Source organism: Ascidia mentula, chromosome 4 (genome assembly GCF_947561715.1).
Source record: "Ascidia mentula chromosome 4, kaAscMent1.1, whole genome shotgun sequence".
Lineage (NCBI taxonomy): Eukaryota > Metazoa > Chordata > Ascidiacea > Phlebobranchia > Ascidiidae > Ascidia > Ascidia mentula.
This window is the reverse complement of record NC_138569.1, coordinates 6,709,316-6,735,031: the sequence shown is the minus strand read 5'-3', so window position 1 is coordinate 6,735,031 and position 25,716 is coordinate 6,709,316. Positions and strand designations below refer to the sequence as shown.

General features: G+C 38.2%; 3 protein-coding genes across 5 annotated transcripts; all 3 read left to right on the top strand.

Moving 5' to 3' along the window:
* Window positions 1–306: 306 nt before the first annotated feature.
* On the top strand, window positions 307–8,076 carry LOC145897347 (uncharacterized). Of its 2 annotated transcripts, XM_082985599.1 has the most exons (16): window positions 307–513; window positions 843–970; window positions 1,048–1,072; window positions 1,128–1,241; window positions 1,361–1,477; window positions 2,222–2,332; window positions 3,787–3,903; window positions 4,282–4,395; window positions 4,568–4,684; window positions 5,508–5,618; window positions 6,086–6,205; window positions 6,315–6,428; window positions 6,596–6,712; window positions 6,841–6,957; window positions 7,284–7,394; window positions 7,467–8,076. In XM_082985599.1, the coding sequence occupies exons 1-16, from the start codon at window positions 444–446 to the stop codon at window positions 7,517–7,519; spliced, it is 1,656 nt and encodes a 551-aa protein (XP_082841725.1). In that variant the 5' UTR covers window positions 307–443; the 3' UTR covers window positions 7,520–8,076. The 2 variants fall into 2 exon arrangements, with proteins under 2 accessions (XP_082841725.1, XP_082841726.1); XM_082985600.1 differs by lacking the exon at window positions 2,222–2,332.
* Window positions 8,077–9,274: 1,198 nt separating this feature from the next.
* LOC145897348 (uncharacterized) lies at window positions 9,275–21,655 on the top strand. 2 transcript variants are annotated; one of them, XM_082985602.1, is made up of 14 exons: window positions 9,275–9,378; window positions 9,739–9,866; window positions 9,925–9,949; window positions 10,002–10,115; window positions 10,232–10,342; window positions 10,751–10,861; window positions 11,133–11,249; window positions 11,694–11,804; window positions 12,047–12,163; window positions 19,694–19,807; window positions 20,227–20,343; window positions 20,555–20,671; window positions 20,936–21,046; window positions 21,116–21,655. In XM_082985602.1, the coding sequence occupies exons 1-14, from the start codon at window positions 9,300–9,302 to the stop codon at window positions 21,151–21,153; spliced, it is 1,410 nt and encodes a 469-aa protein (XP_082841728.1). In that variant the 5' UTR covers window positions 9,275–9,299; the 3' UTR covers window positions 21,154–21,655. The 2 variants fall into 2 exon arrangements, with proteins under 2 accessions (XP_082841728.1, XP_082841727.1); XM_082985601.1 differs by lacking the exons at window positions 19,694–19,807; window positions 20,227–20,343; window positions 20,555–20,671; window positions 20,936–21,046; window positions 21,116–21,655 and adding exons at window positions 12,467–12,580; window positions 12,922–13,038; window positions 13,277–13,393; window positions 13,767–13,877; window positions 13,942–14,214.
* On the top strand, window positions 16,101–19,597 carry LOC145899731 (uncharacterized). The gene is made up of 10 exons (XM_082988632.1): window positions 16,101–16,232; window positions 16,389–16,516; window positions 16,593–16,617; window positions 16,673–16,786; window positions 17,240–17,350; window positions 18,425–18,535; window positions 18,639–18,755; window positions 18,944–19,054; window positions 19,305–19,421; window positions 19,590–19,597. The coding sequence occupies exons 1-10, from the start codon at window positions 16,157–16,159 to the stop codon at window positions 19,595–19,597; spliced, it is 918 nt and encodes a 305-aa protein (XP_082844758.1). The 5' UTR covers window positions 16,101–16,156.
* Window positions 21,656–25,716: the final 4,061 nt, after the last annotated feature.

Sequence of the window (25,716 nt, the reverse complement as noted above, 5' to 3'; positions counted from 1 at the left end):
ATTCTCCACCACTGTAATCATCTTCTATATTCATGTACAAATAAAATTGTTGATGATTATCGCTAAATTGAGCAGTTTGTAAGAAAGCGAACAGCTACGTATGGCAAAAGAAATGGTGGAGGTTTTCTTGGACCAGTCAGAAGTACTTACATGGGAAACTGTACAAATCAGTGCTGCCCTGGGCCAAGAGTTGTTTAGATTTGCGTTTAATGAGTTATGGTAACAATGCCTAAGGCGAAAAATTCCTCGGTTCTTTTTGGCGTGCCTATCAGCAAAACATGTGCATAATCAGAAAATGCACTGACAGCGTCATCAATATTCCCCCTTTTTAGCCTGCGGGGTATTATCTGAAAAGAGTTTCGAGATGTGCCGATAAAAGGCACCTGACCTGAGCTCGGTTCGTGTAATTCAACAAGATTTCTACCAAGAGTTGAAACAACAAGATGCCGGTGCAATTTTTTACAATCGTTTTACTTCTGTCCGCTGCATGTTGTGTTGCGGGAGAAGAAGAAGGTAAGTGAACAAAGTGTTTTATTTGTTTGCCTATTCTTAAATACAGGTAAAAATAGATTATAAAACATTTAACATAATTCGATATATCCAACAAAATAACGAGTCGCATGGTAACATTAGTGGGATGTTGTCCTGGAAAACTATAAACAAAAGTCAACAGTTAATCGGCCAGTTCATAAGCCATTTTTAAGCACTTGAACAATTTCTGTATTGTATGTTCAAATATTCCAGTTTATTGCATTGCATTTTGAACTTGCACGCTTAATTTTGGTAGTTGGAGGATATTATGTATTGCAATTTTTATTGATAAATCCTGTTCGTCTATTCAGTTTTCGTGAACAAGGAGGCGGCGTCGAAGTTTCTTTCTCGAGGCAAACGCGACCTAACCGAAGAATGCTACAGCGAGACCTGCAGTTTCGAGGAAATTCGTGAAGTTCATGGCGTTGGAACGCACGCGGTATGTATCATACGTATACTTGAGATTTCGGCACGTAACGACATCAACCTTAATCAATTACCGTTTTCTTTGAACAGCAAAACTACTGGAGAGCGCTAATAGGTAAGAAATAATTATAGTCGTTATTTTTGGAAAACGATACACGTTTTTTCATTAGATCAATGCAATTACAACAAACCTTGCAACTCGATTGGTACGCACTATTGCTCCAATAAATACAGAGGATACACGTGCTCATGCTATACGGGATTCGCAGGCACAACGTGTCAAGGTTGGTTTGTATTTTACCTTGTAAAACATATTGGTAGAATTTAAACATAAGTAACTTCATCCGTTACTCATGTGGTGCCAACGCAACCGGTTTGTTGTACAAGTAACATACATTTGCAGATATTAACGAATGCATGCTGAGTAGTGTTAGCTGCGGGCACGGAAGATGCGTAAATACTCCCGGTTCCTATTATTGTTCATGCAACAAAGGATGGGGAGCAAGGAGCTGTAACGCAGGTACATGAAGGTTTTGCACATGAGTTGGATAAAGCCAACATGTAATCCTGCGTTGGTGAATTTATCCGCGTCTTTTGGCTTTACATCAAATTATTTCTTTTTTTTCGTAAATTTTTTATACCGGGAGTAGAAAGCAAGTTTTTGCTCAAACTAGATTTCCGGTTTTAGAACTATTTCTTACCACGTTTAATAAGCCTTGGGGCGTTTTGAACGAAAGCAACTAAAGTTCATTTCAAATGCATCATATTTGCTTGCGGACAAGCAATACATTGCAGTTAAAGAGAAAAGTAACTTGTCGATTCTATTAAATTTATACTGCCATGTTGTGTTGACAAACGTCCATAACCTATGGCAGTTAAAACAGGGTCTTTTCGGCCTGGATTTATCAAAAATTTGGGAGGCGGGACAATTTAAGTCGTCAGTAAAAATGTATTGCACGCTTACTTATTTACATTAATTAACGTTTAAGTATTGATATTTATGAACCTAGTATGATGGCGGGCCAAATATTTAATAACCTAATAGGCCAGATTTGAAACGCGGGATCGAGTTTGTCCATATCTGAGTTAAAGCAATAATTGATTGCCGGCAAAGAGACTTGTAACATTATGTACGGTTTTCTTGTGTTGTAAACTATAATATGGCGATAGTATTTTAACATCTTGCATTACATCTAAACAAGCCTCATGGAAAATGACTTTACAGTTATATCAGGGCGCATACATTTTTAATGCTTTTTGGCAGACATAAATGAGTGTTTGGGCAACCCTTGTGTCCATGGCCGCTGCACAAACTATCCTGGTTCCTACAAGTGTACTTGCCAACCGGGATGGACAGGCAGTGATTGCAACACAGGTGTGCTTCTAACTTATTCAAAATGTTTTTTAGTGGTTTTGTGAATTTGGACAAACCCTGTAAACAAGTGTGAGCAGTGAGCAGTTCTTCTGGTCACTATTTCAACTATTATAGCATATGCAAGCAAAGAACTAACAAAAGGCTCAATTAGACTGTACCACTTTGTGAGGAAGGTGAATGCCAACTGCCAAGCAAAAAGTTCTACTCACAGAATAATAGTGTTACGTTGCATAATCAGCTAATTTGGTCGGTTTTTCTCGGCGGTCTTTGCCAGCCTCAAAATTCAATTCACCTATACTTCTATCTTTTGCTGTGAGTGGACAAAACGACAATGCCAAATTGACGGTTTGTCTTTGTCGTGTTTTTGAAAGTTCATGTATCACGTTAGCGATCATAAATGCTGTAGCAACAAGAACCCCCTGTCCCAGTAACTGTTTTATCATTACACAACTAAATAAGACATAATAGTCGAAACAGCGGCCATCTGTCTACAGGCTAAATTAACGTCAAAATCGTTCACTTGTTGTCCCCTGTTTAATGCAAAACTATGCTAAACCAGTTTTACAAAGTTTTCTATCCATAGGCATAAGGCTTGCTGCCACTCGCACGACCAAAGCGCGTTCTATGACGTCATGCAACAATAATTTCGATTTCGCACGATTTCGTTCGCAGCGGTAAAAATGCGCCCTTGATCAACTGTATCTCAGAAACCAGTCGCCGTATCAAGCTCCTTTCCTCGCCAAAAATGTTTATGAACATCTCTTAGTTTAATTATTAACATGTTTTATTTTTCCTTGTCACATGCACTTTAAGTATACCAACAATAACATAAACTTTTATCACTACAAAAAATCTAAATTCCCACGAAAGCAGGATTTTTCGACTGGTTAGTGAATATTTCTTCCTATTCCCATAAAGAGAAAAATCTGACAGCATACTATATCTGAGTATATGATAATGTCATTGGACTAAATATAGCGCTTATGTAACGACTCCAAAACGCTGATTTCTTTAAATGTGTCATAAATATATATTTCACGTAATGTTGAAATGCAAAAACAAATTCAATTAGGAAATATTAAGTTTTTGATTTTTCTACGCCGTGTTTTTAAATTTCTACTCTTAAAAATACAACTGTTGTTGGAGTGATAATTTCTAACAAACGAGTTACTTCGTTATTGGGTTTGGCACGGAAGTGCGATCGGTGCCGGTGCAAAAGTTTCCCGTGGAGAATCAAATATGAATGCGAATGCCAGGAAGGATGGACAGGCTTTAACTGTAACGTCAGTAAATGAAAAATCTGTTGTGCTTCGTTTTTTGTTTATTACAAAACACATTTAGAGAAACATGACCAACGGACTTGTTGCTGAAATGCACGATAAGAATTTTATGCTTCTCATATCATTATATCTGATCCATCGTAGCAGGGTTGATGCAAATTGTTTTTAATGCAGATGTCGACGAATGTAAGACATTAAATCCAAACTGTAACAACGGAACTTGCAACAATACTCCGGGTACCTTCGAATGTTCATGCGATGAGGGCTGGATGGGAGAATATTGCGACCAAGGTAAGTAAAAGTACAGTAAACGTTGATAAAATCTCAATAAGAACTATATGCTATTGACAGTCGGTAGTTGCTGACACCGTAAGTTTGACTGAAGCCTGATTTCACTTTTTTGATGGTGCAGACTTACGCCGTGTTTTTAAATTTCTACTTTCAAAATACAACTGTTGTTGGAGTGATAATTTCTAACAAACGAGTAACTTCGTTATTGGGTTTGGCACGGAAGAGTGATCGGTGCCGGTGCAAAAGTTCCCATGGAGAATCAAATGTTTTTTTTTATCAACTGCATGCACCTGGTGTAGTAGCAGTTTCGTCTACAGTGATTTACGACTCGATGTTGCTCAGAGGTTTATGTGGAATTCTGTTTCGAATTGTTTACAGATATCGACGAGTGTCAAAGTAACACCAGTTGTATACACGGGAATTGTACCAACACACCTGGTTCATATGAATGCGAATGCCAGGAAGGATGGACAGGCCAAAACTGTGACGTCGGTAAATAACAAAAAGTCCATTGTGCTTCGTTTTTTGTTTATTACAAAACACAATTAGAGAAACATGACCAACAGACTTGTTGCTGAAATGCACGATAAGAATTGTATGCTTCTTATATCATTATATCTGATCCATCGTATAGCAGGGTTGATCTAAATTGTTTTCAATGCAGATGTGGACGAATGTGAGACATTAAATCCAAACTGCAACAACGGAACTTGCGTCAATACTCAGGGTACCTTCGAATGTTCATGCGATGAGGGCTGGATGGGAGAATATTGCGACCAAGGTGGGTAAAAATATAGTAAACGTTGATAAAATCCCAATATAAACTACATAGTATTGACGATCGGAAGTTGCAATGAAGGTATGTGAAGGTTTTGCACATGAGCTGAATAAAGCCAACATGTAATCCTGCGTTGGTGAATTTATCCGCGTCTTTTGACTTTAAAATAAATTTAATTTTTTTACCAGCGTGCGTTTTACGAATTTTTGCAGATGCAGAAAGAAACTGGATTTTCCGGTTTTAGAACTATTTCTTACCACGTTTAATAAGCCTTGGGGCGTTTTGAACGAAAGCAACTAAAGTTCATTTCAAATGCATCATATTTGCTTGCGGATAAGCAATACATTGCAGTTAAAGAGAAAAGTAACTTGTCGATTCTATTAAATTTATACTGCCATGTTGTGTTGACAAACGTCCATAACCTATGGCAGTCAAAACAGGGTCTTTTCGGCCTGGAATTATGAAAAATTTAGCAGGAGTACAATTAAAGCCGATTGTAAAAATGTATTGCACGCTTACTTATTTACATTATCTAACGTTTAAATATTGATGTATATGAACCTAGTATGATGGCTGGCCAAATATATAATAACCCAATAGGCCAGATTTGAAACGCGGGATCGAGTTTGTCCATATCTGAGTTAAAGCAATAATTGATTGCCGGCAAAGAGACTTGTAACATTATGTACGGTTTTCTTGTGTTGTAAACTATAATATGGCGATAGTATTTTAACAACTTGCAATACATCTAAACAAGCCTCACGGAAAATGACTTTACAGTTATATCAGGGCGCATACGTTTTTAATGCTTCACATTTTTTGGCAGACGTAAATGAGTGTGTGGGCAACCCTTGTGTTCATGGCTGCTGCACAAACTATCCTGGTTCCTACAAGTGTACTTGCCAACCGGGATGGACAGGCAGTAATTGCAACACAGGTGTGCTTCTAACTTATTCAAAATGTTTTTGTGGTTTTGTAAATTTGGACAAACCCTGTAAACAAGTGTGAGCAGTGAGCAGTTCTTCTGGTCACTATTTCAACTATTATAGCATATGCAAGCAAATAAATAATAAATGTCTCAATTAGACCTGTTGAAAGCAGTGAAAAGTGTAGTGAACTAGAATGTTAACCATTTATATGTTGTAAATAATTATGCCAGGCCAATACACCGCATGAGGAATCCACGTAGTTTTAACACTGTTTGCTGCTTATGAAAACCTGACTTGGACTTTCACCTCTTTTTTGAGATATTTTTCTGGATCATTTGATTTTTTTGAGTGTTATTTTATTATTTGTTGCACCGTTTATTTATTTTTTTATATAGTATGAATATGCTGTTTGAGCAATGGAACGGCCGGGACACAATGGGCTATCTTTTAACTTTCATTTGTTTTTGAAACACAGACCTGGACGAATGTTTAGAGTCAACCGCAACATGCGGCCGCAGCGGTTCTTGCATGAATACGATCGGTTCTTACATTTGCTCATGTGACCACGGTTGGACTGGACCGCTTTGTGAAGAAGGTGAATTTTTATCAAATGCATGCGCCGTAGTAGCAGTTTCGTCTACAGTGATCGACGACTCGATGTTGCTCAGAGGTTTATGTGGAATTCTGTTTCGAATTGTTTACAGATATAAACGAGTGTCAAAGTAACACCAGCTGTATACACGGGAGATGCACCAATACAAATGGTTCATTTGAATGCGAATGTCAAGAGGGGTGGACAGGTCTTAACTGTGACGTTGGTAAATGAAAAATCTGTTGTGCTTCTTTTTTTGTTTATTACAAAACACAATTAGAGAAACATGACCAACAGACTTGTTGCTGAAATGCACGATAAGAATTTTATGCTTCTCATGTCATTATATCTGATCCATCGTAGCAGGCTTGATCTAAATTGTTTTCAATGCAGATGTCGACGAATGTGAGACGTCGAATCCAAACTGTAACAACGGAACTTGCGTCAATACTCAGGGTACCTTCGAATGTTCATGCGATGAGGGCTGGATTGGAGAATATTGCGACCGAGGTAAGTAAAAGTACAGTAAACGTTGATAAAATCTCAATAAGAACTATATGCTATTGACAGTCAGTAGTTGCTGATACTGTAAGTTTGACCGATGGCTGATTTCACTTGTTTTTTGACTATATTTACAGACTTGGATGAGTGCCTTGAATCCAACACAACGTGTGGTAATGGAACTTGTATCAACACAAACGGATCATTTACATGCGATTGTTACATTGGCTGGAGCGGTCGCATATGTGAAAACGGTAAACGGTCATGTACAAAATATCTACCTAAAAATATGTATATTTAAAAATTTTTTCTCTCTATTTTGGCACCTTAAATATGGTTTGCAAAGAAATTACGTCATAACACAGAAATGGTAAATCAAAAAATCAATTCCCGGAAGGAAAATCGTAGGCAATCATTTTCAACACGATGAACAAATACTTATTAAACACATAATTAAAACATCGTTTGCATGTCGTTTGCTTAAAATCTTGTTATCCAACAATTCCAAACCTGAACAGGTCACAGGTTAACAATTTGCCAATTGTCCGAAATAACTAAAACTGTATAGTTTTTGTTTCAGACGAAACTGGTTGCATTGCAAAGGAGTTCTGCTCGGATGATGGTTGCGATCAGGCCGGCCGTTTACTTTGTTCGTGCGCAAAAGAGTTTGAGCCATCTACGTGTCGCATACGTAAGTTTTGGCCAAAACAAATACTTAAACCACCTCTTCACGTTGTTTAAAAACAAACCTTCATTTTTATAGTTGAGTCCCTCGGAGTTATCTCGAGAGTGGTTGGTTATAATCCCAAACACTGAGAGAAGAGGGTACGATTGAGGGTTCGACCTCTCTGTCATCGTTTATAGAATTATACAACAATTAATTCCATTGGAGATGTCATAGTAAATAACTTCAAAATTCGCGCATATTGTTCTCTATTGCATTCGGGGCCAATTTTAAAGATCGACAGCAGTACGATTATAGACGTTCCGTAGAGGCTTGAAATTATCGCTCGCTGTTCGTCTTAAGTTCCGCGTTCCTTTTTTGGCCAAAGCAGTGTAAATATTTCCTAAAACCTGTAGGCCAAAATTCACGCAGTTGCCGGGTGACGTTATTTATCTTGGCTCCAGTTGTTTGCGCGCACATCAAGTTAACAGGAAAATACCACTTTGTTGATGTTGGATTTATTTTTATGACAGTGATAAATTTGCTTGTTTTGTTCCGTAAACGAGGACACATAACAATATTCGAACGTGTTTAGCGTTGTATTTGTGCTTTGCAAAAACATTTGTCACTTTGCAAAACCACAATATTAATACACTTATCCTTGGGTGTTTCACATAACATCCTCGTTTTTCAAGGATTGCTTTAACTAACCAGCACAGTATGGTTGTAATAAAATCAATGTTCAAAAAAATGTATTACACAGTGTGACAGTTAGATTTTGATTAGGAGGTTCACAGGCTTCGCAGCCCACGTATTGCAGCCTGGAATAGTCAATTTTTCCCGAGAAGTTGGAGCGACATGTGAAAAGTCAAGCTCCAGGTTAGTTTGAACTTACGACCCTGGTCTAACCAGGCCCAACGCTCTACCAACTGAGCTATACAGGCGCTCAGCGGTTTCACGGAGTATATTGTGGCCTAGCTACACTGGTGCACAAGCGCTTAACTTGCCATAGGCAACCTTCAAATATACGTAAGGGATCTCTACCATTATAATTAGACATGCCGTTGCATGAAACATTACTGCGTTGCATTTTGATTAACTGAAAATGGAACTAAATTAGCTTTGTGAGTCCCACATTTTTCATCGAAGATCTGGATTAGTTTTCGTTGATCATTTTTTGTCCACAACTTCATTTTGAGCGCAAATATTTTCTTCAGTTTTAGCAAGTCATTGTCTTGTGGTTGCTACAAACCCAACGGGCAAACCAGGCAAGGAACCACCAAACGATTCATGGCATGTCAGACAAATGCTTGAGGCGAAAAAATAGTTTCTTGCATGAGCGCTTGTCGGAAAAAAATTACGTAGTTATCTGGCAAGAAGGTGGCATCTTAATCCTCTCATACATTTCACCTTACCGATGGCATGCGGTTTCTCGTTTCAACAAGAGTTTGGTGCTTTCGCCGGTATTTTGTTTGATAATTATGATGATGTCATTGAAATAAATATAACGCATATGCAAATAAAACTGAGAAGTGCTGAAAAGTGGTTTCACGACTGCAAAATTTCTTGCTTTTTTGTGTCATAAATTTAGGTTTTACCTAAAGAGCAAATACATAAACATTTTTCAAGAAGCAAATAAAATGTTTTTTTTTATTTTTTTACGCCGTGTTTTTGAATTTCTACTTTTCTAAAACACAGCTGTTACGTTGTTGGAGTGATAATTTCTAACAACAAACGAGTAGCTTTGTTATTGGGTTTGGCACGGAAGTGCGACCAGGGCCAGCGCAAAAGTTTCCCGAGGAAAATCTAATGCTTCTTTTTATTAACTGCGCCTGGGGTAGTAGCAGTTTCGTCTACTGAGTTTCACGACATGAGCCGATAAAAGGCGTCTGACCGCAGATCGGCGCTTGTTATCCAACGAGCTTAACTATCATGGTGTCGGTCATTAAACAAATCTTCGAAGGCGTTTTGCTTCTTTCCATTGTATGTTACGTATTGGGAGTCGAAGAAAGTATGTATCGGAAGTGTCTTGGATTGGTTTGAATCAAATCTATGCAAACAACAATAACAGACTTAATTATTATCTAAAAATAAAATGAGTCGCTTGGTAAAGTGAGTGGGGTTGTTAGTCTTAATCTAAAGAAAATTCCCAATAGCAAATTTCTAGTGTAAGCCAACAATGTATTCTCATGTATAGCCAGTTAATAAAGCTATTGGTTTTGTACTCAATGTTTAGTCGTTCCAAATTAGCGTCTCAAGTTTAAAGTCAATGGATTGAAAATCTAAACTTGAAATTGTGTTGACGTTTCTTGCATATATTTTAATTTTGCACGAATTTTTTTGTCCGTAATTATCGTTCGTGTCTATTTAGTTTTCGTGAACAAGGAGACGGCGTCGAAGTTTCTTTCTCGAGGCAAACGTGACTTACAGGAAGAATGCTACAGCGAGACCTGCAGTTTTGAGGAAATTCGTGAAGTTCACGGCGATGGAATATACGCGGTATGTATTACTTGAGGCTTGAAATGCAATAACTTTGACCACATATCCTTTTTTACAGCAAAACTACTGGAAACAACTAACAGGTAAGTATTTGAGTTTGACGGTTTGCCAAAGAATGCATAGTTTTGCCTACAGATCAGTGTAACTACTACAAACCTTGCAACCGTGCGGGCACATACCAGTGCGTCAATAGGTACAGAGGATACACGTGCAAATGCAGAACCGGATTTTCGGGCAGGAATTGTCAAGGTTGGCAGTGAATTTTGTTGTATAAATTATAGTTCTTATATTTATACAAAAGCAAACGCTCTTACGACGCGTTGTCACAAACGTGAGATATGCCGGTATAAAATGCATTTTTGCAGATAATAACGAGTGCACAAGAGTTAGCTGCGGGCACGGTAGATGCGTAAATACTATCGGCTCCTACTACTGCTCATGTAACAGAGGATGGACCGGAAACCACTGTCGACAAGGTAAAATTGTTGTAAAGGATCAAAATTTATTATACCGGCGTTAATAGATTTATTAAAAAGACTTTTTAACACAATTGTTTTGCTCCCGAATGTGTATATTATTTCTTTCGTCTTGATGCTTATTTACCATAATCAGGAAAGTTCCGACCATGCGGAACCACATACCTTTGGCTAACGAAAATGTAATTTACCGATGCAATGAAACGTCCATCAGCATTCAGGCTGTGGTTGACCAATGGTTCCTGAAGTCAATTAACTATTTGCACAATTATATTTGTGTCTGTGAACACATATACATTTTTTTGTCATTTTTGTACCTTTAAACCGTACGAAAACGTAACTCACATGTAGACAAATGACTGACTGAAAATAATTGCCGTTTTACTCACTCTCATCATACGTTTGCAGACGTGAATGAGTGTTCGCGCAAACCTTGTGTTCACGGCTCCTGTACAAACTTGGTCGGTTCATTCAGGTGTTCTTGTCACGCCGGATGGACGGGAAATACCTGCAACAAAGGTGTGTTCTGACGGAAAACCCTAAAAATTTGGAGAAATAACCAACACTCTACACATTATTTTAGCTGGAAAACTATTAGCGTCCTCCGTTACGCATGATTTGCATAAGGTCTATAAGTGCATAGTGAGGGTGCTATGGTCCAGCCTGCATAATTGTACCTTGGTGTGACATCACAACTTGACCTCACCTACATTGTTACTTAATTTGAATAGAATAAAATCTTGCAATATTTTAGCATCCTATTTGATTTTGTGGTGTTTTGAATAAACAGAAAGGAATGAATGTTTACGGCCATCCACCAACTGCAATCACGGCACTTGCGTGAATACGATCGGATCTTATACTTGCTCGTGTAATGCTGGGTGGACTGGAGCACGTTGTGATCAAGGTAAACACGAACTGGGATATGTAGCTTGCTATTTGATGTATTTGTGTGTTTGTTCCTGTACGTGACAAGTATTTGCATTTGTAACGTATCAATGCAGCTAACCGTTCGGAAAGGGTATAAACCAGGGGCGCGCAAAGTTTCGACTTACGGCTCAGAAATAAGCATGAAATGACTGGCGGTCAAACGGGTCATGTAAGTATAAAGCAGACACAAAATATTTTCCCTATATTTATTAACTTACCAATTTACAATTAGTAAAGTTTAAACGTTGGACCTGAAAAGCAAAAAAACAACACGTGTATAGAAATTGCATTAAACTGCATTATCAACTATGTTCTTGACCTATACCGATTACAAACCTAAGTTTGGCGGGGTCGGACTGGAAGATCAAACGGACCGGAGTTCCTTACGTCTGGTATAAACGGTGCGTTTCTGATTTTGTAGATCTCAACGAGTGTTTTACCCAAGTTTGCTACGAAGGTCGGTGTCTCAACACGTTGGGATCGTTCAAGTGTATTTGCCCTGAAGGATGGGAGGGTCGCAGATGCGAGTTTGGTAAATGAATACTTTTTTAAAAACTGTATTGTTGTTTCAATGACAATTTCGCTTGTCCCTGACGTATGAATCATATGGGAAACTAAAAATTCCCTGTTGTTGTAAATGGAGTGTTTTTAATGCTAACTATTTGCAACGAACACAATTTCACCATTGAAAAAGAAATTATCAAAAAAGAAGGCTGGGGAAAATGCATTTCTGTGTTATTGTATATTTAGTTTATTATTTTCTGTTATACACAGATATAGATGAATGTTCATCTTCGGTAGATATTTGCAATAACGGGAACTGTATAAACACGCGCGGTTCTTTTTACTGTGAGTGCAACGAAGGCTGGACCGGACAAGTGTGTCATGAAGGTAAGTACGTTTATTATAAATGTATTTAGATCCTGTCGGCAAACATGAAATTCCGTTAGCTCGTAACTACTAACGATTGTCTAAAGGAAAATTCGTGCTGAAACAAACTTGCCATACTGTTGCACGACACACCTGACTTAAATTCCCGTAGAATGTGATTTCTATAACTGGTATGTTGACAATTTCGTCCTATCTCTTGTAGGTGTAACATTTGTGGTATAACAACTTTTTAATGCACACTTTTTTCATGCCATTGCTCAACAATTTTTATTTGGTAATTCTTACTATTCTAATTCGATCCAGATATCGACGAGTGTCAAAGTAACACCAGCTGTATACACGGGAATTGTACCAACACACCTGGTTCATTTGAATGCGAATGCCAGGAAGGATGGACAGGCCAAAACTGTAACGTCGGTAAATAACAAAACGCCTTGACTGATTTTTTTGCACGTCGCCCGTCGCGTCCACATTAACCCATGTAGTCAATAATTTGCAGGAGAAATCGACTTTTCGACATTAATAAATCAGCTGACATCAATTTGAAACTTCTGAAATATTATTGACTACTTATCAACATATATTGGTGTCGCTGGTAGAATGACGATGCCTATTGTAGAGGGAAAGATTCTGGCGAAATTAAAGAAACACAACATCCATGTAATATTGATGCAGATGACGAACGCTTGTGGTTTTGTTGTGTTGACTGCGACCTAGTGTTGGTTGCCTCAAAACCATGAAAAGTTTTTCCAATGCAGATATCGACGAATGTGTGACATTTGATACAACCTGCAACTCCGGAACTTGCGTCAATATACAGGATACTTACAAATGCTCCTGTGATGAGGGCTGGATTGGAGCATATTGCGAACAAGGCAAGTAAACAACTGAAGGCGTTGGCAAACGCTCTTGTATAATGGTTAAATAAGAAAAGTTTTAGCGAAATCTTTTTTGGCCTTGGGATCCACTGAAGTCGATTGGATTTAATTATTTAAGAAACCCACTTTGTGTCTTTGTTCTTATGTTTTACAACAGAAGGCTTGGATTAACAGACTGTATAGTTGCTGAAACCGTAAGTTATGGGTTGTTTTCAGTTGGTTATTACTGTTACAGACTTAGATGAATGCCAGGACTCCAACAAGACGTGCGGTAACGGAATTTGTACGAACATCATCGGATCATTTATATGCGATTGTTACGTTGGCTGGAGCGGTCGTAGATGCGAAAGCGGTAAATGGTCATGTACAATATATTTACGTATACGGTTTTGTATAACTCGAAACTTTACAAACTTACAAATATACGCGTTGTTGAAATGATACAAAAGAAATATTTTAAGCCTGTTGCAACAGAAATGATATGATTCCGTTAAGTATGAACTTACTATACACAAATAGGCGCATTTTTAACATACATGTCAAATGACAACCAAAAACATATTTATATACAATTAGGTACTCGAGAAATAAACTCATACAACAGAACGTCGTTGTCCGGCTGTAATGTGCCTTAATAACTGGTTATCTAACATTTCTGAAGTGCACCAGGTTCACAATTTTGCTATTTAATAACTGTAAATTAATTAGTTTCTGTTTGTGTTCAGACGAAACTGATTGCATTGAAAGGAAGATCTGTTCAGTAAACGGTTGTGATGATTCCGGTCGTTTACTTTGTTCGTGCACGAAAGAGTTTGAATTGCCTGTGTGTAGACTGCGTAAGTTTTGGTCAATCAAATTCCCACTTTATGTTGTTAAACTTTAACCGTTTTTTTTCTATAGTTCAGTCGCTTGGACTCATTTCGAGGGTGGTTGGTTAACTCCCAAGGCCACGAAACGCCTGAAGATTTTTTCGCTGAAAAAAGATCATGCGACAAATAATAACTGCATGAGTGTCTTCGTAAAAGACTGCAAAATGTTAATCTTTTCGTCCCGCACATTCGGAGCCGAGTTTAAAGATAGCAATGCAAATCATCTTACGCTTTCGCACGCTTTTCGTGTCCAGTTTTGATGTGTATTTGGCCAAGCTAGTTTCATATCTCCATAAATAAAACCCGTCGCCGCTTTTGTCAACCTTTTTTCGTTACCATGCACCATACACAAATTACGTGGTTTCTAGGTGTTACCTTGTCAGTCACTTGTACAAGGTATTTGCAATGTCTTGTGAATTCAATCATATATGGGCACGCGAACGATGGGGTTTGGCTTAACTACAGTTGGTTGCGCGCAGCACAAGTTAATTGGAAGATACCACCTGGAAGTTTGTTGATATGAACAAATGCTTGTTGTTCGTTTTTAGTCGCTTTTCCACCTTGCACGTACAGAAACCAACAAAACCCTAACAGCGACCTCCTTAAAAAAATTGTTTTGGGAGACCCATAGGTTAAAAATAATTGATCTAGTTAATTTGTTTTGGATTTAGTAGGTGATAGAACGTGTGTTTCTTTGTGGTTTTAAATAAAAACATGATTATGCTCCACCCACAACAAACAACCTCTTCACATGCCTTCATCAGAAAACCGCCCGAACTTTAACTGCTGGCCTCGCATCTCAGCCACTCAGCGGGTCACACGTTTTCCATGCAAGAACAACTATATCCCATGAAACAAACATAAATGTGAAATGCGGGTGAATCAAATAATAATACAAAAAAACGCGTTGGAAACAAATAAGAAAAATATTTGAGTAAATAAGAAAAGGTGAAAATGAAAATTGGAAAACAAAAACACGACCTTTGCGACAAATGAAGTATTTCATGTACGTTAGGAAAACGAAGTGTGAAAACAAAGCCGGTATCGAGTCGTTTACAAAAGCAAGCAAGATCAATCATTACAAGCAACTCTTTAACAGCAATGGAGATTAATGAGTCCTTTGTTACGGCCAAAATGGTTAGTCCTGTATAGACAACAGTCGAAGGATCTCACATAAAATTGCTTGTTAATCATCTATACGCGGTTCGCAAGGGGGATTTTTGGTAATTGTTAAATAAACAGTTTTTTAATTGATGTCGACTGGAACGAACTGTATATACCGTGTTTGCCTGGACCAGATAAAAAAGCGAATTCCAACATCATGATTTACGCAAAAGCTTCATATATAGATTAACCACAATATCGCTGAATATAAACACGTTTTTCTCTATTGGAAATAAAACAAACGCTTTTCTGGCAAAGCTCAGCACCATTATTATGAGCATTTCGCACAACCGATCGTTTTAGGCCAAAGCAACCTTTAGTGTCTTGCCAGTGCTGCATGCTTGTAACTCACGCTTTGCGGGCTTTCAAACCAAACAGGAAATCCCAGAGTGATTCATAAAATGGTATTCAAATGCTTCAGGCTAAACTTAGTTCTTTTCGTGGCGTCTGCAAAATATGTGGTTGTAATTATTAGCTATAAGCTCGTGGCTAGATTAAATACCTCTAATTCGGCGTTCTCTAACGCGAATTTGGTTACTTGATGTTGTCAGAGTAAGCGCGCAACGAAATTTATCAATGAAATTTGTACATTAAAAAACATTCAAGCATTTTGCAACAAGACTGGAAACCATATTTAATTTTAGCAACTCATTGCGGACCTGGGTTTCGCCAGTGTTTCTCTGCATTGCGGAGAGATTTTTGCGTTTAATTACAATGAAAAATATTTAAGACCCTTTTTTCAATTTGGCAGTGACTCCGATTACTGCTTCATGATTTGCTTTTTTGTCATGAATTTAGGTTAACTGTAAATAGCTAAAGCACAAATGTATACTTTTTCGTCAGCAAAGCTTATGTTTCTTAATGTCAAATACACCGTATTAATGACAAGTTTAGAGTAGCATGACATTTCATTCGCACAGATTGTGCAATTGAAAACATCGTATCCGAAAAGGCCACCCACGCAAAAGTTCCCGCTGGAAAATCAAATGCGTGTTTTGTCGACTTCGCCTGGGGAGCTGGAAGTTTGACATCGCCTATAAAATGAGTGCAACCACAGGTGACTATAACATCCAACCAACAAGATGTCAATCTTCAAGGAGATCATTTCACGCGTTTTGCTTCTTGCTGCTGTATGTCATGTTTTAGAAGCCGAAGTAGGTAGGTGATAGAAGAATCTAGGACATGCACCATAGATGCAAATCACGGCAAAAACAGAATAACAACCAATACTAGCATATATTAATTAAAATTTTTAGAACTCTTAACGATTTTTCTGCGAAATTTGCTATTTAAATACTGTGCGTTTTTTTTTAGTTTTCGTGAACAAAGAATCCGCATCCACGTTTCTTTCTCGTGGTAAACGCGATCTACGCGAAGAATGCTACGACGAAACGTGCAACTACGAGGAAATTCGTGAAGTTCACGGCGACGGAACGACAGCGGTATGTACCACACGTATACGTGATGTTTTAAAACGTAACAGCATTAACCTCAATCAAACACTGTCTTTTCAAACAGAGAAACTACTGGAGACGGCTGACAAGTAAGAGATATTTAAAGGTTTAAGTTTTCCGAGTAATGTATGGTTTTGCCATTAGGCCAATGCAGCTACTACAAACCTTGCAACCGTGCGGGAACATACCGGTGCGTCAATAAGTACAAAGGATACACTTGCAAATGCAGAACCGGATTCTCAGGCACGACTTGTCAAGGTTGGGTTATTTTTAGTCTATAAAACTGGTTTCTGTAACAAATATTTTATCCATAACATCACCTACGTGGGGTAAATGCCGTTGGTGTATAACTGGGGTGGCAAACTTGTCAGCGAATGGAATTGACCAGGAAACATTCTGACAATGCACGTCCGTCTCGTAGGCGACACAATAGTTTAAAGGGAAAGGTCGAATTATTTTAAGAAATTTCCTAAATTTTCGGGGATGTATAATTTTTACTTGTCTGGTTTTGCAAGTTTACGTAAGTTGTGCGACGTCAACGAAATTTGATCTTAATCTTGAAATCAGGCAAACTTAGGTACAAACGTTTGGTTTTTACGTGGGATTTTGTCGAAAAATTGTCCACTGTGTATATTTACCTATTTCGTAAAGACAACATAAAATCGTCGTGTTGACCATTGCTTAAGTAAAAGAATGCTTCTTACTTTACAGATAATAACGAGTGCGTAACAGTGAGTTGCATACACGGAAAATGTGTGAACTCTGTCGGCTCTTACTACTGCGCATGCAACGAAGGATGGACCGGGAGCCACTGCCAGCAAGGTAAAATGTTTGTAGCTGTGTTGGGAAAGGCCGAGATTAAATAGAGTTGGTGGATTTTTTGATGTCTACATGATGTAACTTTTGTTACGTTTAAATGTGAAAAAGTAACCATTTTTGATATTATTGTTGTTCCCTTCTGCCTGCTGCTGAGTCCCCTCTTCACCTTGACCCTTTTTTGCAAGCAGTTCATTATAGTACTGATGATGAACCCAGTAAGAGTTCGAAACGTCTACTTTATATGATAAACAGCATTTTAGCTCTGGCTTTCCTTTTTAGACTAACCATTTAAAGTTCGTAAATGCGCTTCATCTGCATCGTTTTTTTAAAAAAGGTGCCGAAGCCTTAAAAAGGCTTATTTTGAAAAAGAAACACTTGTTCTAATCCCTCTTCCTTCACCGTCACCAATCTTTTTATCCTGGGCGTAACAAACACCACATGCGGTCACGTGGTACATATCACCACAAGCTTTTGGTCTGATTCGATTGGTGACGTGGCATTGCACCCAATGTTATTAGACTATAGCAAAACTGCTATTGCCTTTGTGTTAAAGGTAACGCGTAGTTTTATTTTACTCTAGATTCTAGCAAAATTTTCTGTTCTAAAGGCCTTTCAGGAACAATCATTTAGCACAAATAAGCAACTTACATCAAAGCAAATCACATTAGGCGAGGCTTGTTTAACTTTACATATCTTCACTGATTTCACTGGGCTGTACTTTTTGTACTTCGTTGTTTGATATACTTTTCTGCAAATTACGCTAATACAGTCAGCTTGAGGATGACGGTATTATTGACAACTAGACGGCGATTATTTTGGTCACCTGTCAGCTCAACAAAAACCTTTTGTGCCCCGGTTTAGATTCAAAATACGCCACTGACTGTTAGTAGTTTACAAAAAAAGAATGTTTCCAACGCAATTAGATTTCTATCTAAGCTAAGGTTGACCGATGATTGCTTATTTAATTTTCACCAATAACATTGGTGTCATTAAACACACTTTTTGAGTATGATTTTTTATGTGATATCTCATCTTCCTACATCACAAAAATGAGACACTTAACGATTTGTATTGCAGACGTGAATGAGTGTTCACACAGACCTTGTATTCACGGGTCCTGTACAAACTTGGTCGGTTCATTCAGGTGTTCTTGTCACGCCGGATGGACGGGAAATACCTGCAACAAAGGTGTGTTCCTGACGGAAATTATTGAATGTTTGTGAAATAAAACACACATTTTTTAGCTGCAAGACATGAGTTCTCATCGATTTCTAATGTTTAAAACGTACAGACATGAATGAATGTGTATGGCCATCCACCAACTGCAACCAAGGCACTTGCGTGAATACGATCGGATCTTATACTTGCTCATGTAACGCTGGGTGGACTGGAGCACGTTGTGATCAAGGTAAACACAAACTGGAACATGTAGCTTGCAATTTGGTGCATTTATGAATTTGTATCTCTGTGTGATGAGTTTGGGCTTCCATTGTCATCATGCTGACCTTCGTGTTTGCCACATGTCACAAGTCGTATTTTTTCATTTGAGTAGTTTTAATGTGAAAATGAAGCTCTAATGGTTTCTGTGAATTGTAGATCTCAACGAGTGCCTTACTGAGGTCTGCTACGAAGGTCGTTGTCTCAACACGTATGGATCGTTCAAGTGTGTTTGCCCCGATGGGTGGAGAGGTCGCCGATGCGAGTTTGGTAAATAAATACATTTGTAATTGTATTGTGGTTTTGCATATTGTTGATAAGCCAAGGTTCCGCTGTCAGTTGGAGTTTAGATGGAAGAGTTTGTCAGGGCGCTTGTCCAAAAATTTGAGATTTTGTACAACACTTGTATACTATCTTGTACAATAAGTATTTGCAGAAATCTCAAAAAGGGACTTACTAAAACAACCGTAGCCGTTGGGAAGCTTTTCTGTTGCATTTATAGTATGTTTCTTATTCTTAGACATAGACGAGTGTTCGTCTTCGGAAGCTGTCTGCAATAACGGGAACTGCATGAACACGCGTGGTTCGTTTGAATGCGACTGCAATTTTGGCTGGACCGGCGAAGTTTGCGATGAAGGTAAGTAGTTTGGACTTAAAAGTATATTGGATTTTATCTTTGAAAATATAATTTTACACGCTTTCGGTTAATCACCATTGGGTCTTGTTCGAAACCGTCCATGTTGACATCAATTGTGTCTCCCGAAAAAAACAAATAACTAAATTTGAACCTCCCTTAAAATTTAAGTTGCATGACTGGTTTTTGTGAAGTTTGACAACTGTTTTGTACCAATCTTTTCCACTGCCGATGACGTTGGTTTAGTTGAATAATTCTGTTTTAATTCGATCCAGATATCGACGAGTGTCAAAGTAACACCAGCTGTATACACGGGAGTTGCACCAACACACCTGGTTCATATGAATGCGAATGCCAGGAAGGGTGGACAGGCCAAAACTGTGACGTCGGTAAATGACGAAAATTTGCCTTTTTCCTGTTTTGATAAAACACTGTGTGAAATTGTGACCATATGGTGTTGCCAGTACAATGATTTTTTTTTCGGTGTCTTGTATCTAACCATGCCCTGTGGTTGGAATACGTTGAGATGTATTTATAATAGCAATTAGTTAACTCAGGACCAACGGCGATTTGTATTTTCTCCACTTGAATCCAACTGGCGATGGTGTATAACAGACGTCGAAATTTATGAAATTTTGTTAACTCTCTGGCGCCCTCGGGTTTGTTTCATGCGCTGGTAGGGGTTTGTGGACATTTGGCTCTCAAAATCTACATTAAAACATTTTCATAAGACATCCTCTTGTGCTATTTATGTTATTTTTGCTGCACTGAAAGATCAGAACTGATGTAAATTGTTTTCTTAATGCAGATGTGGACGAATGTGAGACATTAAATCCAAACTGTAACAACGGAAATTGCGTCAATACTCAGGGTACTTACGAATGTTCGTGCGATGAGGGCTGGATGGGAGAATATTGCGACCAAGGTAAGCCAATAGCTGAAAAACGCCAATAGAATCTCTGGTTTTAATCGAAGAACGTACAGTAAAAAAATTTGGAAGAATAGAAATCGTATTCTCCCGGTAAACTATTGCATTGCCTGAGCGCAATATGGTTTTACAATTATAGTCGTTGAAATTGACAATAGTTTGCTGCAAAATTGTTTGGTTCATTTCACTAGTTTTTCGATATTTACAGACTTGGATGAGTGCTTTGAATCCAACACAACGTGCGGTAATGGAACTTGTATCAACACAAACGGATCATTTACATGCGATTGTCATGTTGGATGGAGCGGTCGCAGATGTGAAAACGGTAAACGGTCTTTTACCTATGGTTCGGCAGTGCCTAAAAGATACTTAATAAAAAAATGTAAAAACATGCAAGAGGGGCAATTAAGCTTATCTCCAGGAAGTTAAGTCACCACACGGTAATATGCGTTTAAACTATCTTCCGAAACAAAACGTATAAGATCTAAGGCACAACTTCACTCAGAATTTCACATAAAATAACAAAAAAACCTGTAATAATCTAATTGTGCACCAGATTAACAATTTTTTTAACTAATTTTTGTTACAGACGAAACTGGTTGCATTGCAAACGAGTACTGCTCGGATGATGGTTGCGACGAAGACGGTCGAATATTTTGTTTGTGCACAAACGATTTTGAGGAATCTGTGTGTCGCCTGCGTAAGTTTTGGTCAATTGAATTTCAACTCCTACATTACGCAGTTAAAAAATGAACAGTTCTTTTTACAGTTCAATCCCTTGGTCTCATCTCAAGAGTGGTTGATTAGCTTCCAAGATCACGGAGTGTACAAAAGAAGTTTCTCTTCGCTGTACAAAATTGTATATCCGCATTTTGCTTTAACATTGAATTTCAAGTTGGCTGGACAAAAATATGTCACAAATTATACTTTATTGGTGTCTTGGAATATGACCGCAAAATGTGTGTATTTTCGTCTCACACCCTCTAAATATAGCAATGCAATCATCTAATGTACACTGAAAGCTTTTCGTCTTAATATCGACAGCCCATTGCCATAAAGTGACATCAATAATAGCTGTTTCCGGGTTTCTTGGAAACCAAGCAGTTTGCATCTTCAACTGACTAAAACTGCACGCATTTGCTGGAACTAAATTACCGAGGTTTATCGCTTCGACGCTTGTTGATATTAACGATGTTGGTAAATATTGCTTGCTATGTTTAGAAGTGCTTTTCTTAAAAAGAGCTGAAGTTTCGCGTTTTATTTGTAGTTTAAAATGAAGAAATAATGTGCACTTCTGCAAAAACTCATTCCACGCTTAATAACCGTTTCCTTGCATATTTCACATATTAACCGCTTCTTTGTTTGGACCATGTAATGAAACATATTAAGCATTGAAACCAAGTGTATTCTAGTGTAGCTTTTGTTTATTGTAAAGTTACCAGCTCTGAGTTTGTAAGAATAAGTACTAATGGCCTGGTGCATATATAGCACAATAATAGGGTATTTTATCAAACCTCTAAAGCTGCTTTTGCATACACTCATTAGATTAATAACAGAACAACTACCTTGTTGTGATAATGTCGAAATTTAGGAAGCAGTGAGTTAATATGAGGACAAAAAGTCATTATATAAACGTACCAACCTATAATCTGTGCTTCCCAAACTTTTCGCACACAATATTCTTCTATTAGTTAAAAATTTTCTGTGACCCGTTTGTTTGACACTCATCGACTTTTTAGATATTATATAAAAACAGGAATTTTAATAAAAACTTCACAGGTAAATTAAGTGACCCAGCGTGCATGTCAGAAGTGGGATACATATAGTTTCACTTGCATCGCAGCCATGGTTATGCGATCCGTTGTTAGTCAAGCGCAAGCATAATAAATGTTATATAGCGTTTTTACCATCGAAATAGTATGCATTGCATTGGGACTGAGGTAATTTGCACTGGCAAAGACTTGCATGAAGACATGTAAAAACGTCTAATTAAAGCGTTTTACTGCTTTTAATGCATTACCAAGTGCATTATTAAGAATGACATTCACTCCGCGAGTCCACGCAACGCCAGTAAAAGAGATAGGCAGCGAAAGAAGGCAATTAAGCCGCTTCGATGCGGTAAAGAAAGTGCTCCATGAACCCCCGCCGACAACAAAATTTAGAAACGAAAACGGCCCCGGGGGCGAAAAATAGGACCAGCGCGCATGCGTATTATAGGGTAATCGGGTTGCAATGTTGGTGGTTGAACGGCTGTGGAAATCGGCCCTATTTGCAAGGCCTTCCTCGGCGGTGGTTGAGGTCTACGTGGACACACCGAAACTGTCTGTTTAAGGTTTAAATATTTTCTTAAACCAGAATATCAGTGCGGGTACCATGATCAAACCAATAGGATCTATAAGCGGTACAAACCATTTTGGACACGGTTCCCTTTCATCCAATTATCAACGTACGGACGCCCAAACAAAACTTACCTGACTCTGTCCCTGCTCATTTACGCATGCGGTCCGAACCATCTATAAAACGAAAAGTTGCGAACCACTGGATTAGACACAATGGCAAAAGGCAGATACTGCGTGATTTTGAATCCGCATTTAGCTTAAATGTAATAAAGTATGCATTGCATACCGCCGTGGATTATTTTCTCTCAACCGTTTGATTTAAAGTGCACATAACATGTTTATTGCGGTTTCAGAGTGAAGTGTCTTGTAGATGCTACAGACATGTAAACCGCCCAAGCAGATGACCGTGAAAGTTCCATACATGGCCAGAGTCACGTACCGATAGTTGCATGCATAAGTGCTTGAGGCAAAAAAATAGCGCTACAGAAATAGGATTCATACCTTGGTTGGAACGTGACTCTAGTCATGTCATACAATCTTAAATCTAAATATACACGGTACGTCTGCATACCCAATGACATTCAGTTTCACAACGAAATCTGCGAAAGTATGCGTGGTTACCTTTTTTTTGACGTTCTATGTTTTTACCGATGATTCAACTATGGCAACCTGCTTTAGTACATTATGTGTAAAATAACGAAATTAATATCGGGCATATGAAATGCGGCTTCGTTTCTTGTTTATTTGTGTGACGAATTTGGTTTAATTTGAAAACCAGGAAAACCAGGAAAATCAAAGGAATTTTTTGTATTTTTTTACCACTAAATAAACATTTTAGGGTGATAAACCTTAACATGATATTTGCACATCTTATGCCCTGTTATAATTTAAAACATCAAATGAATATGTTTGCAATGCTTTGAATCCAAAACCGCGCTCACCGTCGGCGCCAAAATTCCCGTTGGAAAATGCTTGTTTTTATCGATTTCGCCTGGGGAAACAATTTCGCCACAGAAAAATTCCTAGATAGGCCTATAAAAAGTCATGTAGGAACAAATATTCTCCATCAGGATTACTTTTACGAGTCCAGGAAAAATATGTCGGTCTGCAAGAAAATCTTGGCGGGCGTTTTGCTTCTTTCTGCTCTATGTCAAGTATTGGGAGCCGATGAAGGTATGTCGTGGATGTGTGATGCAACGGTATATGGAAACAAACGGCTGTGTGTTTTCCAAAAATTAAAAGCTGAAAATTATAATCACTGAAAAAAATATTCATGCATAGGAAATGACGTAAACCCAACGCTTGCCTAATGTATTTCGTTGATTCATTGACAGTTTTCTTGAACAAGGAGGCGGCGTCGAAGTTTCTTTCTCGAGGCAAACGTAGCTTACAGGAAGAATGCTACAGTGAGACCTGCAGTTTCGAGGAAATTCGTGAAGTTCATGGCCACGGAGCGTACGCAGTATGTTTAACATATAAATACTTTAACATATTTGTATAACCGACCTGAAGTAAACACATGTTTCTTTTTGCACAGCAAGCCTATTGGAAACGACTGACAGGTGAGGAATATTAATTAGGCTTTTCTGTTTGTCAGATAAAACATGATTTCGACTACTTTAGGTCAGTGCGAATACTTTAAACATTGCAATCCTGCGGGAACTCTTCAATGCGTCAACAAGTACAGGGGATACACGTGTAGGTGCAACCCCGGTTATTCAGGCACAACTTGTCATGGTGGGTCGGTGTATAATTTATTTTTTTTTAACTTTTTTATTTATGTCGATGTGTTGTTGCAAACGTGGAGTATATACAGTATGTTGTAATACAAAAAACAACTTTTGCAGTTTACAATGCTTGTGCAACCTCCCCGTGCTCAAACGGAAGATGTGTAAGCACTTCCAACTCTTTTCAGTGCACATGCAACACAGGGTGGATTGGAAAACGCTGCCAATACAGTAAATTCTTAGAATTTCACTTTGTGAATTTACCCGTGTCGCCCAGTTCAATTTTTGCCACCCTCTGCGTGAAGATTACAATTTTTGTGAAGATAATTATTTTTACTTTTCTAAATTGGCTTTGTTTGGTTCGTAACTGCTCAAATATACTCAAGTTGTAAATAAGATAATCGTTGTCACGTGACGTTTACAAAAGTGCATAAATGCACACATTTAAGTGTGCACTAATAATTTGGGTTTTTGAATAACTATCTAAAATAAAAAAATAAAAAAATTTGTTTCAGGGGAATCTGATTGCATCAAAAAGAAGTTCTGCCCTGCAAGCGGTTGCGACAAAGCTGGTCGTTTACTTTGCTTGTGCGCTAAAGATTTCGACGAGTCTGTTTGTCGCCTGCGTAAGTTTTGACAAACTAAATTTAGCAATCTTGCCGCTTTTATACGTTTTGCGTTGTTTAAAATAAACAGTGTTTTTTTACAGTTCAAACGCTTGGTCTTATTTCAAGAGTGGTTGAGTAGTCCTGAAGACCACGGAATGAGTGTACATAGAATGAAAACTGCCCTATCATCGCTAAGGAAACTGGATGCAACAACTAATGCCCGTGTATTTGCTAAATGAATATTACAGTGATGGTGAATTTGCCTGTAGTCAAACGTTGGTTTTGGAATTACCATTTTTTTGTAGCCTTGTTAACCTCTGCGAAAGACATTACTATGGTGCTTGTACGGTTTTGCCTGTATGATTAATATCGTTCACTTCGAATAAACTTGGCGCTGTGCGGATACAATATAACGAAATAAATGTGAATATCAAGGTTTTGTTGGGACTTCAATCGTTGCGAAGTTGCGACGCAACAACATGTCGCAGCCAGAGTAAGAAAAAAACAATATTCAGTGTTTAAGCAACGAATAAGGTGAGGAGACATATCAACACAAAAATCTCTATATCATGACACAAAGCGTTTGACAACAAATCGTTTTTTTTTACAATAAAGTCGTTTACAGTACTCCTTGTGCAAGATCGGCATTGGTTTGCATTCCACTGTATGTAGGTCATTGACGGGGCCATTTTCAAG

Coding starts and splice junctions, on each gene's coding strand:
- LOC145897347 (XM_082985599.1), top strand. CDS start 444: ATGCCGGTGCAATTTTTTACAATCGTTTTACTTCTGTCCGCTGCATGT. Junction 1,242..1,360: donor CGCAGGCACAACGTGTCAAG/GTTGGTTTGTAT, acceptor ATACATTTGCAG/ATATTAACGAATGCATGCTG. Junction 2,333..3,786: donor AGGCAGTGATTGCAACACAG/GTGTGCTTCTAA, acceptor TTTTTAATGCAG/ATGTCGACGAATGTAAGACA.
- LOC145897348 (XM_082985602.1), top strand. CDS start 9,300: ATGGTGTCGGTCATTAAACAAATCTTCGAAGGCGTTTTGCTTCTTTCC. Junction 9,867..9,924: donor ACGGCGATGGAATATACGCG/GTATGTATTACT, acceptor CCTTTTTTACAG/CAAAACTACTGGAAACAACT. Junction 20,344..20,554: donor GGGAGAATATTGCGACCAAG/GTAAGCCAATAG, acceptor CGATATTTACAG/ACTTGGATGAGTGCTTTGAA.
- LOC145899731 (XM_082988632.1), top strand. CDS start 16,157: ATGTCAATCTTCAAGGAGATCATTTCACGCGTTTTGCTTCTTGCTGCT. Junction 16,233..16,388: donor TGTTTTAGAAGCCGAAGTAG/GTAGGTGATAGA, acceptor GTTTTTTTTTAG/TTTTCGTGAACAAAGAATCC. Junction 18,756..18,943: donor TGGAGCACGTTGTGATCAAG/GTAAACACAAAC, acceptor TGTGAATTGTAG/ATCTCAACGAGTGCCTTACT.